This window comes from Ornithorhynchus anatinus, chromosome 21 (genome assembly GCF_004115215.2).
Source record: "Ornithorhynchus anatinus isolate Pmale09 chromosome 21, mOrnAna1.pri.v4, whole genome shotgun sequence".
NCBI lineage: Eukaryota > Metazoa > Chordata > Mammalia > Monotremata > Ornithorhynchidae > Ornithorhynchus > Ornithorhynchus anatinus.
In genome coordinates, this window is record NC_041748.1 from 841,185 (window position 1) to 854,269 (window position 13,085).

The 13,085-nt window shown below is 66.0% G+C and overlaps 1 protein-coding gene across 4 annotated transcripts in view; it reads right to left on the reverse strand.

Moving 5' to 3' along the window:
* The window catches only part of MYH10 (myosin heavy chain 10), a 73,874-nt gene that overhangs the window by 34,564 nt on the left and 26,225 nt on the right, over positions 1-13,085 (reverse strand). For all 4 annotated transcript variants that reach the window (XM_029048792.1, XM_029048790.2, XM_029048791.1 and 1 more), the window contains 6 exons: positions 11,990-12,053; positions 10,959-11,057; positions 7,999-8,142; positions 6,835-6,930; positions 4,485-4,603; positions 3,030-3,182 (listed from right to left, as the gene is read on the reverse strand). In XM_029048792.1, coding sequence (XP_028904625.1) covers positions 3,030-3,182; positions 4,485-4,603; positions 6,835-6,930; positions 7,999-8,142; positions 10,959-11,057; positions 11,990-12,053 — 675 coding nt within the window. The remainder of the gene's footprint in view (positions 1-3,029; positions 3,183-4,484; positions 4,604-6,834; positions 6,931-7,998; positions 8,143-10,958; positions 11,058-11,989; positions 12,054-13,085) is intronic.

Here is a 13,085-nt window from a genome sequence, read left to right on the forward strand (position 1 = left end):
CGGTATCCGTCGGGCGCTTACTACGCGCCGAGCACCGGTCTGAGCGCCCGTGGACGGCCGGGCCCCCGGAGTTACTGCTCGAGGACGGCGGCGGGTCGGAGGAGCCTAGCGGGGAGAGCCCGGCCCCGGGAGGCCCGAGGACCTGGGTTCCGATCCCGGCTCGGCCGACGGCTCGCCGATACCTTGGGGAAGTCGCTTGGCTTCTCTGGGCCTCGGTTTCCTCGACCGTAAAATGGGGATACCTGCATTAGACTGGGAGCCCGTCGTCGGGCAGGGATGGTCTCTGTGGTGAACTGTCCACTGCAAGCGCTTAGTACAGTGCTCTGCACATAGTAAGCGCTCCATAAATACCAGTGAATGAATGAACGTTCTCCCTCCTATTTAGACTGTGAGTCCCAGGGAGGACGGGGGCCGTGTCGAGACCTAAATAACGCGTTCCTTCCCCGGCGCTTAGAAGGGCGTTCATCACGTAGGAAGCGCTTAGATACCAACAGGATTGGATTCGCTCCCCGTGCCTTCCCGCCGGAGGTCCTCGTCGGAGAGTCCGGGGACGTCCCTCCCGAACTCCCACCCCAACTGGACCGCACCACCTCCCCGAAGATCCAGGGTAGATCCAAGGTGATCAGGTGGTTCCGTGTGGGGCTTCCCCTCTTCATCCCCATTTGACAGATGAGGTCACCGAGGCCCAGAGGAGCGAAGCGACTCGCCCAGAGTCACCCGGCTGACAGGCGGCGGAGCCGGGATTGGAACCCACGCCCTCCGACTCCCCGGCCCGGCCTCTTGCCACCGAGGCGCGCCGCTTCTCGTGTAGCGAGCGCCGGGGTGGGCGCAAGCCAATCGGGGCTCCCGCTCCGCATCCCCGTTTCGCAGGGGAGGCAACCGAGGCCCAGGGAAGTGAGGTCGATTAGACCGTGAGCCCGTCGACGGGCCGGGGTCGTCTCTATAGCGATGACAACGTGGGTATTTGTTAAGCGCTTACTGCGCGCAGAGCGCTGGGGCAGATACAGGGTGATCGGGTCGTTCCCCCGTGGGGCTCCCGGTCTTCACCCCCGTTTTCCAGATGAGGTCGCCGAGGCCCAGGGGAGTGAGGCGACTCGCCCGCCGTCACCCGGCTGACGAGGGGCGGGGATTCGAACCCCCGACCCCCGACTCCCCGGCCCGGCCTCCTTCCACCGAAGCCGCGCGGCTTGCTTCTCTACCTGTTGCCGGACTGTCCGTTCCAGGCGCTCAGTCCAGTGGTCTGCGCGTAGGAAGCGCTCAACCAACACCATCGAACGAATGAACGAGGTGACCCGCCCGAGGTCACGCCGCCGGAGAAGGGGCGGAGGCGGGAGGGGAACCCAGGGCCCTCGGACGCCCGGGCTCTAACCATCGGGCCGCCCCGCTTCGCGGTTGAATTCAGGTCCCCCGGCCCCCCGACGGTGCCCGGAGTTTTTCTACTTCCAACGGAAAGGTTCAGGAGACGCCCGGCCCGGAAAACCCTGCCGGGGGGGCAAGAGCTGCCCGCCGCGGCCGGGCGCGGACCCGCTTCCTTTCTCCTCCCTCCCCGTCACACACGCTCCCTAAGCAGGGCGGCCCGGCGGGCGGTGCCCGGGCCGCGGAGTCCCGAGGACCCGGGTTCGAATCCCGGCCCCATCACCGGTCCGCCGCGGGCCCTCGGGGAAGTCGCTTCACTTCTCTGGGCCTCGGTCACCCCGTCTGTCAAACGGGGACCAGGCCCGTCAGCTTGGATTTATCCCGGTGCTTCATACGGAGCCTGGCCCAGAACTTAGATAACATTAAATGACATTAAAAAAAAAAGGTGAGGGGGCGGAGAGGGCGTCTGTCTAATGATAATCATAACGTTGGTATCTGTTAAGCGCCTACTGCGTGCCGAGCGCCGTTCTAAGCGCCGGGGTGGATACAGGGGAATCGGGTCGTCCCACGTGAGGCTCACGGTTAATCCCCGTTTTACAGATGAGGGGACTGAGGCACAGAGAAGTGAAGCGACCCGCCCCCGGTCACACGGCTGACGGGCGGCAGAGCCGGGATCAGAACCCGTGACCTCTGACTCGCAAGCCCGGGCTCTTTCTGTGCCGTGGCTTACGTAGTAAGCACTTAAATACCTTTTTTTTTTTTTAAAAAAAAAAGGGGACTTTTATCTACCATAGTGCTTGATACGGTGTCTGGCACATAGTAAGCACTTAAGTACCATAACCCCAAAAAAAAAAAGGGGCTAACTTGGGTCTATCCAAACGCTTACCACCCGCCCGGCACAGAGTAGGCGCTTAAGAAATACCCTTTTTATTTTTATTTTTTAAAAAAGGGGGACCTCGTATCCAACCCCAGCTTAGCAAACTACATTTTGGGAAAAAGGAGTTAACTTGTCTCTACCCCAGTGCTTAGTACGGCGCCCGGCACGTAGTAAGCGCTGAACGGATCCCATCTTTCTTTTAAAAAATAAAGTCGCGAGCGGGGGGGGGGGGGGGGGGGGGGGGGGGGGGGGGGGGGGGGGTGTTCCCAGAGAGGTCCGTGGCCGGCCCCGTGCGGCTTCGTGGAAAGAACCCGGGCTTGGGAGTCCCGGGTCGTGGGTTCTAATCCCGGCTCCGCCGCTGGTCAGCTGTGTGACCGTGGGCGGGTCGCTTCTCGGCGCCTCGGTGACCCCCCGTGGGACAACCCGATGACCTCGCGTCTACCCCGGCGCTCAGAACAGCGCTCGGCACGTAGCGGGCGCTTAACCCAACACCGACGCTAGAGAAGCGGCGCGGCTCGGTGGAAAGAGCCCGGGCTTGGGCGGCAGAGGCCGTGGGTCCGGATCCCGGCTCCGCCACCCGTCGGCTGCGCGGGTCCCTCGACTTCTCGGTGCCTCGGTGACCTCATCCGTCAAATGGGGATGAGGACCGCGCGCCTCACGTGGGACCGCCCGATGACCCCGGATCCCCCGCGGCGCTTAGAAGGGCGCTCGGCGCGCAGTAAGCGCTTAACCGAGACCGACGCCGTTGCCGTCGTCCCCCCATCCGCCCGCCCGGGGTTCGAGGGGGCCGGATCACCTCGAAGATCTCGAAGCCGGCGATGTCCAGGATGCCAATGAAGGAGGCCCCTTGCCGCTTGGTCCGGTCCAGGGCCTTGTTGATGCGGTGAACCAGCCAGCGGAACAGACGCTCGTACGTGGCCTTGGCCAGGGCTTCCACGGCGAAGTCGGCCTGCGGCGCCAGAGGACGACGAGCTGAGCGGACCCCCGCCCGCCCCGGGGCGCGGGGAGAGAAGGGAGGGGACGCCGGAGACGGACGCCGCCGTGCCGGGGACACGGCTTCGGGGCGTCCGTCCGTATTTACCGGGCGCGGGGCGCCGTAGCGGGCGCCTGGGAGAGGCCGGCGGGACGACAGAGACGCCCTCCCCGCCCGCGGGGCTTCGCGCCTGGCGGACTTTACGGGTTTAGCCGAAGCTCAGGGGAAGATCCCGGGGGGCCGGGCCGGGATTCTCCATCTCGGAAGGTTCGGATCGGGCAGAGGGTGGAGCGGGACAGGATGGAGCTCGGGGAGACCCCGGAGCGCCCAAGGAGGGACGGCGCAGCGGCTGAAGCAGCGCGGCTCGGCGGAGAAGGGCCCGGGCTTCGGAGTCAGAGGTCACGAGTCCGACTCCCGGCTCTGCCACTCGTCAGCCGGGTGACCGTGGGCGAGTCATTTAACTACTCTGTGCCTCGGTTCCCTCGTCTGTCAAACGGGGATGAACCGTGAGCCTCCCGTGGGACGACCCGATGACCCCGTATCTCCCCCGGCGCTTACAACGGTGCTCTGCACGTAGTAAGCTCTTAACAGACACCAGCATTATCATTATTATTATTATTATTATTAAAGCCAGAGCCCGGGGGGTCAGAAGGTCGGGGGTTCCGATCCCGGCTCCGCCGCTCGTCACGCCGCTTCTCCGGGCCTCGGTTTCCTCCTCCGGAAAAGGGGGGTCGAGACCGCGAGCCGTCCACGCGGGGCGGATCCCGGGTCCGACCCGATCGGCCCGGATCCACCCCGGCGCTCGGCAGAGCGTCCGGCGCACGGTCGAGCACTTAAATACCACAGTGATCGTCACGGCGACACCCGCGGAGCGCCGCGACGGAGACGAGCGTGTCGGGCGGGACACGGGCCCCGTCCCGCCTCGCCGTCGGAGGAGGGAGACCCGGGAGCGAAGCCCCGTTTCCCGGAAGAGGAGACGGAGGCCCAGCAGAGCCAAGCGACTCACCCGGCAGCCGAGAGGCAGCGCCGGGATGAGAACCCGGGACCTCCGGCCGCCCCCGGGCGCCGTCCGCCGGGCCACGCCGCTCCGCTAGGACCCTAAAAGCGTCTCGGGACCCAGTCGCTCGGGATGAGGGAAGGCAGGAGAGAGGTAAACCGGGGCAGGCTCTTCCCTCATCACTCCCGGGAGGGCTCCGGGGGTGGCGGGAGGGGACTTGGCGGCGCCCCGTCGGGCTGGGAGAGCCCCGAGTACCCGTCCGTGCCCGACGGGAAACCCACCTGTTCCTTGGTTTGGGCCTTCTGGACGTAATCTCGGCCGACTTTAATGCGCGGGGTCAGGATGGCGCGGGTGAACTCCATCACGTTCATGCCCAAGAGGTGACAGAGCTTCTGTGCCACTGGAGGGGAACGACAACGCGGCATCCGTATCCGATTCCTTAGGCGTCTGCTACGGGCCCAGCCCTCCGCTCAGCGCCGGGGGGAGATCCGGGCCCGTCGGGTCGGGGCTCGCGGCCCTCGCCCCCGTTTTAGGGAGGAGGGAACGGACGCCCGGTGAAACGACCCGCCCGGGGGTCCCACGGCGGACGGGCGGTGGAAGCCGGGATCGGAACCCGGTTCTCCCGACTCCGGGGCCGCCGGGCCCCGCTGCCTCTCCGGTCTGGGGGCTCAAAGACGGACACGGACCTCGCCCGTTGACAGGCAGGGAGCCCGTCTCGGGACTCGGTCGCGTCGGACCGTCCCCAACAGCCGGTCCGGCGTTCCGCGCGCGGCGAGGGCTCGACGGATACCGGCGGCGGATCCGTCGACGAGCCGCGGCGTTTTCTACGCGACCGCTCCGTCCAGGGCACGGTGGAGCGAGAGCTCGCTCTGTGCCGGGCACCGGACCGAGCGCTCGCGGCGGGGAGGAAGCGGCTCGGCGGCGGGAGCCCGGGCTCGGGGGTCGGGGGTTCGAATCCCGGCCCCGCCGCTCGTCAGCCGGGTGACTTGGGGCGGGCGGCTTCGCTTCTCTGGGCCTCGGTCACCTCGTCTGTCAAGCGGGGATGAAGACCGGGAGCCCCACGGGGGGCGACCCGACGACCTCGTACCCTCCCCGGCGCTTAGAACGGCGCCCCGCACACAGTAAGCGCTTAACAAATATCAACATCATTATGACTTCGCTCCTCTGTGCCTCGGTTCCCTCGGCTGTAAGACGGAGACACGAGCGTGAGCCCCCCGGCGGGACGGGGACGGAGACGGACCTGATTAACTCGTATCTAATGTCGGTGTCCGTTAAGCGCTTACTACGTGCAGGGCGCCCTTCTAAGCGCTGGGGGAGATACGGGGGTCATCGGGTGGTCCCACGGGAGGCTCGCGGTTCATCCCCATTTTACAGACGAGGGAACCGAGGCAGAGAGAAGTGAAGCCGCCCGCCCACGGTCACGCAGCTGGCAAGGGGCAGAGCCGGGATTCGAACCCACGAACTCTGACTCCCAAGCCCGGGCTCTTTCCACTGAGCCACGCTGCTTCTACCCCAGTGCTCAGCACACGGTCAGCGCTTAAGCGCCTTGATCATTATTTCGGCCGTTCTCGCTACTAAGCTCAGGAGACTGGACCCGGTCCCCGCCCCACGTGGGGCTCGAGGTGTCAATTCCCATTTTACAGACGAGGGAACCGAGGCCCGGAGGAGGGAAATGGCCCGTCCGAGGTCACGCGGCGGACGGGCGGCGGAGCCGGGGTGAGAATTGGGCTCCTTCGGGCCGCCGGGCCCGGCTTCTGTTCACTAGGCCACGCTGTCTCTCCCCCTAGCGCTGCCCCGGGGGACCCGGGAGCCCCCCAGGTTCCACGTAGAGTCGTCTCCCCCACCCCAGGACGGACCGTTTAACCCCCCCCCCCCCCCCCCCGTCCCGTCCCGTCTCCCCTTCACCTCCACACCCTTCCAGCAGGCCCTCGGGGATCACGCGCCCGTGACTCCCCCCGATCCCCTCCTCCCTCGGCCCCAACTTGGATCCGTCGACGGTATTAATTGCCGAGAACTCAGGGGGGCGTTTCGGGATTGTTCCATCAGCGGCACTGTCTGAACGCCTCCTTAACGCAGAGCGCCGTGGTAAGCGCTCAGTGGGCGCTCAGCATCCGCGCGGCGGCACGTAGCGGCCGCTTGCCGTGGGCAGAACGCCGTATCGAACCCTCGGCGGGGGCTCGACGCAGGTACTGGCCGAGCACCGTACTGAGCCCTCGGCGGGAGCCCGGTCTATCGGTCGGGGGTATTTAATAATGACGTCGTCGGTGTCCGTCAAGCGCTTAACTACGCGCGGAGCACTGTTCTAAGCGCACAGGGGGATCAGGTCGTCCCACGTGGGGCTCGCCGTCTTAGTCCCCGTTTTGCGGATGAGGGAACCGAGGCCCAGAGAAGTGAAGTGACTCGCCCACGGGCTCGCAGCTGACGGGTGGCAGAGCCGGGATTTACTGAGCGCTCGCCGCCGCGCGCAGAGCGTTCAGCGGGCGCCTGGCACATCCAGCGGGGGAGTTCGACCCGTCTTCCGCCCGGGGGACCCCGCAGCGAGCGCCCGGGACCCGACTGACCGTCCTCCTTCCGCGACGGAGGATCCCCGACGGCGTCGACCCTCCCGGCCTCCGGCCGGGAGGGGCTTACCTGTGTTTTCCGGCATGGACGTCTGATCCGTGTTCCGCTCCTTCTTGAAGGAGATGTTCCCGAACTGGAGCACGGACGAGACGACTCTGAGCATGGCTGGAGGAGGGGGGAAGGAAGAGACCATCAGTCCCGGGGCCGGACGGGGACCGCCGGGTGACGGTGTCCCCTTCCGCCTCCCCCACGCCTGACGAGGATTACCGCGCTATCCGTCAATAACGATAACAACGTTGGTGTCCGTTAAGCGCTCACTATGTGCCGAGCGCCGTTCTAAGCGCGGGGGGGGGGGGGGGGGAGATCCGGGGGTCATCGGGTCGTCCCGCGGGAGGCTCCCGGTCTTAATCCCCGTTTTCCAGATGAGGTCACCGAGGCCCAGAGAAGCGAAGCGACGCGCCCACGGTCACGCAGCTGACGAGGGGCAGAGCTGGGATTCGAACCCACGATCTATTCGTTGCCATCGTTCTCGTCCGTCCGTCTCCCCCGATCAGACCGTCGGCCCGTCGTGGGGCAGGGCCCGTCTCTGTTACCGATACCGTCCATTCCGAGCGCTCAGTCCAGTGCTCTGCGCATAGTAAGCGCTCGATAAATACCACCGAAGGAATGAATGAATGATCTCTGACTCCCAAGCCCGGGGCTCTTTCCACCGAGCCGCGCTGACGCCAAGTCCCCACCTTCGGACTGCCGGGCCGCGCGCGGGGCAGCCCGGAGGCGCGCGGCGACTCCCTCGAGAAGCGGCGCGGCCCGGTGGAAAGCGCCCGGGCTTTGCAGTCAGAGGTCACGGGTTCGAATCCCGGCTCCGCCGCCTGTCAGCTGGGTGACCGTGGGCGGGTCAGCTGTGTGCCTCAGTGACCTCCTCTGGAAAATGGGGATTAAGACCGTGAGCCCCCCGTGGGACCACCCGATGGCCCCGGGTCTCCCCCGGCGCTCGGAACGGTGCTCGGCCCATAGCGAGCGCTTAACGGATACCAACATTATTACCTAGAGGAGCAGCGTGGCCCCGGGCGAGTCGCTTCGCGTCTCGGTTCCCTCGTCGGGAAAACGGGGCGACTGAGGCCGGGAGCCCCGAGGGGGAGAGGGACCGCGTCCGACCCGACCTTCCTGCGTCTATCCCGGCGGCGACGGCCACGGAGACGGCCCGGGGGGGGGGGGGGGGCGGCCGGTACGTACCCAGGATCTCCTCGTGCGAGAATCCCATTATGTGCATGGCTTCCATGGTCTCCTGGAAATTATCCTTATCCCGCTGCCCGGGGATGGGAATGTAGCCGTTGGACAGGAACCTGTAGTTGTTGAAACCCTCGAGAAGCAGGTCCGCTACAGGAGGGAGCGGTGGGAGGAGAGAAACCGAAAAAGAGGCGTTTTAACGCGGTTCGTACCAACGTGGGCACGAGCGCCGCCTTCCCACCGCGGTCCGCCGGCCGATCCGTCGATTCCGGTCGCTCGGTCCTATCGACCGAGCGCTCGGCGCGGGGCGGGGCGCCGGGCCGAGCGCCCGCGGCCGAAAGCCGCTCAGGAGAGGCAGCGGGACCTGGTGGAGAGGGCCGGGGGGCCCGGGTTCCAATCCCGGCTCGGCCGCCGGGCCGGTCGCCCGGGTCCTCTAGGCTGTGAGGCCGTCGGGGGCGGGGAACGCGTCCGTTGCCTGTCGGATCGTCCTCTCCCGGGCGCTCAGTACGGCGCTCTGCGCGCAGTGGGCGCTCAATAGATACGAATCGATCCTCTGGGCCTCGGTTCCCTTATCCGTAAAATGGGGTTTCCACACCCGTTCCCCGCCTGCCTAGACTGTGAGTCGCAGGCGGGACGGGGACCTCGTCCGGCCCGATTACCGTCCACCTACCCCGGCATTCGGTACGGCGCAAGGCACGCAGTGAGCGCTTCGGCGCCATTATAATAACCACCGTTATTATTACCGTGAGTCTCTCTCAATCTAGGGACGAGGCTGCCGTTAGGCGGGCAGTAATCCTGACCGCCGGTCATTCGTATAATAATAATAATAATAATAATGTTGCTATTTGTCAAGCGCTTACCGTGCGTCGTCCCACCTGGGGCTCCGGTCTTCATCCCCATTTTACGGAGGAGGGAACCGAGGCCCCGAGAAGTGAACCGACTTGCCCACGGTCACCCAGCTGACAGGTGGGGGAGCCGGGGTTCGAACCCACGACCTCCGCCTCCCAGGTCCGGCCCCTTTCCACGGAGCCGCGCCCCGTCTGTTCAATCGGCGCTGGCCGCTGAGCGACTCCCGGCGACACTGAGCGCGGTCCCGGGTCTCAGGCCACGAGCGACGGCCATCCCGGGCAGGGCCGACGTAGCGGAGGAGCGGCGTGGCCCAGCGGGGACAGCCCGGGCCCGCGAGCCGCGAGGCCCTGGGTTCCAATCCCGGGTCGGCCACTCGTCTGCTGGGAGTCCTCGGACGAGTCACTGCACTTTTCTGGGCCTCGGTTCCCTCCTCATCAACTATGTCCAACCCGATTACCTTCATTTCCATTTGAATGTTGGTATTTATTAAGCGCTTACTATGTGCAGAGCACCGTAGTAAGCGCCGGGGGAGAGGCAGGGTCATCGGGTCGTCCCACGTGAGGCACACGGTTAATCCCCATTTTACAGATGAGGGAACCGAGGCCCAGAGAAGCGACTCGCCCACAGTCACACAGATCACTTTACATCATAATAATCACGACGATGGTATCTGTTAAGCGCTTACTATGTGCCGAGCACCGTCCTAAGCGCTGGGGGGAGGGGGGCGGCGATACAAGGTCGTCAGCCTGTCCCCCGGGGGGCTCCCAGGCTTCACCCCCGTTTTCCAGCTGAGGCCCAGAGAAGGGGAGCGGCCCGCCCGAGGTCACACGGCAGACAAGCGGCGGAGCCGGGATTCGAACCCACCACCTCGGACTCCCCAGCCCGGGCTCCTTCCACCGAGCCGCGCGGCTTCACGACGCGGTGCCCCACTCAACTGTGCGGGGAGGGTTTCCCCGGGGGGGGGCAGAGAGTCCTCCCCCGGTTAACACCGCCCGACGCCACCCGAGGATCCATTCGTTCATTCGATCCTATTTATGGAGCGCTTACTGGGTGCCGAGCGCTGTACTGAGCGCTTGGAACGTACGGTTCGGCACCGGAGACCGTCCCCGCCCGACGACGGGCTCAGTCTGGGGGGGGGGGGGGGAGACAGACGGCAAAACCAAACTAGTAGACGGCCGTCAGAACCGTCAACATTCGGAGCCCAAGAGGAAAGCCGTGATAATCCCGCGATTCGTTGTTAACAACCCTGACGACGGCGTCCACTGAGCGCTTACTACGCGCCAAGCACCGCTCTAAGCGCGGGAAGGCGCCTGCTCCGTGACCAGCGCCGCGCGAGGGGCCGCGGATTCAATCAGGTGGGACTCGCAGTCCAAGGAGGAGGAGAGGGAGTGAATCTCCATTTTACAGTTGAAGAAACTGAGGCGCCAACACGAAGCGACTCGCCCACGACGCACAGCAAGCGCCTAGGAAATCCTAAACCGGCGCTCGGTTTGGCGGCAAGAGCCCGGGCTGGGGAGGCGGGGGTCGTGGGTTCTAATCCCGGCTCCGCCGCCCATCGACCGAGTGACCCCGGGCCGGTCGCTTCGCCGGGCCTCGGTGACCTCATCTGTCGAACGGGGACGACCTCGTCGCCGCGGATCTACCCCAGTGCTAGGCGCACGGTGAAAAATAAAAAGGAACGGAGAAGCAGCCCGGCTCGGCGGAGAGGGGCCGGGCAGTCGGAGGCTCGAACCCCGGCCCCGCCGCCCGTCGGCGGGGTGACTTCGGGCCAGTCACTCGGCCTCTCTGCGCCTCAGTGACCTCGACCGTAAAACGGGGATGAAGAGCGGGAGCCCCACGGGGGCCACCCCGATCGCCTCGTAGCCTCCCAGCGCTCAGAACGGTGCTCTGCGCATGGTAAGCGCTTGACGGATGCCATTATCATCATCAGCAGCGGTAAGCGCTTACCGCATACCATCATCATTATTATTAAATACCGCCATTGTTGCTCCGGGCCCGAGTACGATGCCCGGCACGAAGGAAACGCTTCCCAGAGACCATTTAAAAAGGGGAAACAGAGCCCCCCCCCCCCCGGCCCCGAGAGCGAGTCCCAGCGGGAGGCGGCTTCGGCGACTTACACTTGAGGTGCTCGGCGGCTCCGGAGAGCAGCTGGTAAAATATGTGGAAGGTGCGTTCGTCTTTGGCTTGGCGGACGGCACGGGATTTCTCCAGCAGGTCTGGAGGGGGCGGTTAAGGGGCCGGCGGGGGGCCGTGCGTGCGGGACCCTCGGCTCTGGAGCCCCCCACCCCCCGGCCGGACCCCGCTCACGCCTCCCCGCGATCCGAAGCCCCGTCCCCGCCTTCGGCTCAGCGCAGTGCTCCGCCCACCGTCGGCGCTCGATAAATCCGGCCGAATCAACACGGAAGGGGCCCCGACGACTCTTAACTGTCGTCGGGGAGAAGCGGCGTGGCTCGCGCGGGGCCACCCGATGACCCTGGATCGCCCCCGGCGCTCAGCACATAGTAAGCGCTTAACAGATACCAACGTCGTTATCATCAGACAAGCAACGCGGCTCGGTGCAAAGAGCCCGGGCTCGGGGGGTCAGAGGACGTGGGTCCGAATCCCCGCTCCGCCCCTCGTCGGCTGGGTGACCGCGGGCAGGTCGCTTCACTTCTCCGTGCCTCGGTTCCCTCATCCGTCCAATGGGGATGAAGACCGGGACCCCCACGTGGGACGACCCGATGACCCCGCATCTCCCCCGGCGCTCAGGACGGCGCTCGGCACGTAGTGAGCGCTTAACGGACACCAACGTCATTATTAACGTCCCCGTCTCTGGGCCGTCGGCTCGTTACGGGCAGGGGACGCGTCCGCCGACCCACGGGACCGGACTCTCCCACGGGCTCAGCACAGGGCTCAGCGCACAGTGAGCGTCCGACGAATACCACCGGTTGACGGGGCCCCACCGTCAGCGCCCGTCTCCGCCTCGTCAGCCGGTCACGGCCTCTCCCGAGCGCGTCCGACAGCGCTCAGCACATAGCGGGCGCTCGCTACGGACGGACGGTCCGCCCGACTCCCCGGGCGGCTCTTTCCCGAGCCCTCGGCCCCGGGAAGGGTTTCCGGGGGGGGGGGGGGGGACGGGCCCCCCGGGAACGCAGCCGGAAGGGGATACAGGTCTCGATGTTGGCGCCGACGATGTAGCCGGTGACGTCGAAGTTGATCCGGATGAACTTGCCCTGCAAAGAGACGGACGGCCGTCAGTGCCCGCTCGCGAGATGTTGACCACAGCAACACCCTCCCGCCCACGCAGACGGTCGAGTATTCGGGGGGGGGGCGGGGGGAGGATGGCCGAGGGGCGCGTTTAAGGACACCCGTTGGCTCCCCGGCCCGCCTCTCCCAGCCCCTTCCGGCTCGGGTCGGCTCCCGAGACCCTCGGTCGTCCTATAATCGCCGGCGGCATCTCTGGTCCGCAAACAGGCGCGCGCGCGCGCGTCGGGGGGACGACGACGGCACCACGACCGGCCGCCAAGGCCGTCGCGTCCGTCCGTCGTCGCGCTCCGCTCTCCCGAACGCCCCGTTCGGGGCCCCGCGCACCGAAAGGGCTCGAACGAACACGACCCGGCGGACCAAGACGGGAGGAAGCATTCCTCCTCTCGGTTCCGGGAGACGACGCTCGTCTGCCGCCTGGAGGAGTTTCTCATCGGTAACCGTGGTTTTCTAGTCCGGTCTTCTGGACCGGGGACGGGGACCGGGTCCAGACCCATTCACCTCCACTCAACCGGGGCTCGGAAGAGCGTACGGTGCTCGGCACGTAGTGGGCGCTCAGTAAATGCCACTGAACCAACGGACCGTTCGCCGCATAGCAGACGCCGAACGAATACCATTTAAAACGTCATCTGAGACCGGGCCGTTATCATTTGGACGTTTGCCGGGGGCTCGGTACAGAGTCGGGCAACTGGGGGACGTAGCCCATCGCGGCCGGTCCCTCGAGCTTTTTAAACCGGGGCTTTTTTTTAAAAAAACAAACATATCTCTCAAGCGCTTACAACGCCCGAAGCACCGCGGTAGAGCCCGGCCGATCACGTCGGACCCGGTCCCCGTCCCGCCTGGGGCCCACGGTCTTCATCCCCATCTTCCAGACGAGGGAAGAGAGGCCCAGGGGAGTGAGATGACCCGGCCGACGAGGGGCCGCGATCAGAACCCCGGTCCCTCCGACCCCCCGGGCTTCCACAGAGGTTCTAGATCGAGCCGAGCCCGTCCGTCGGGGA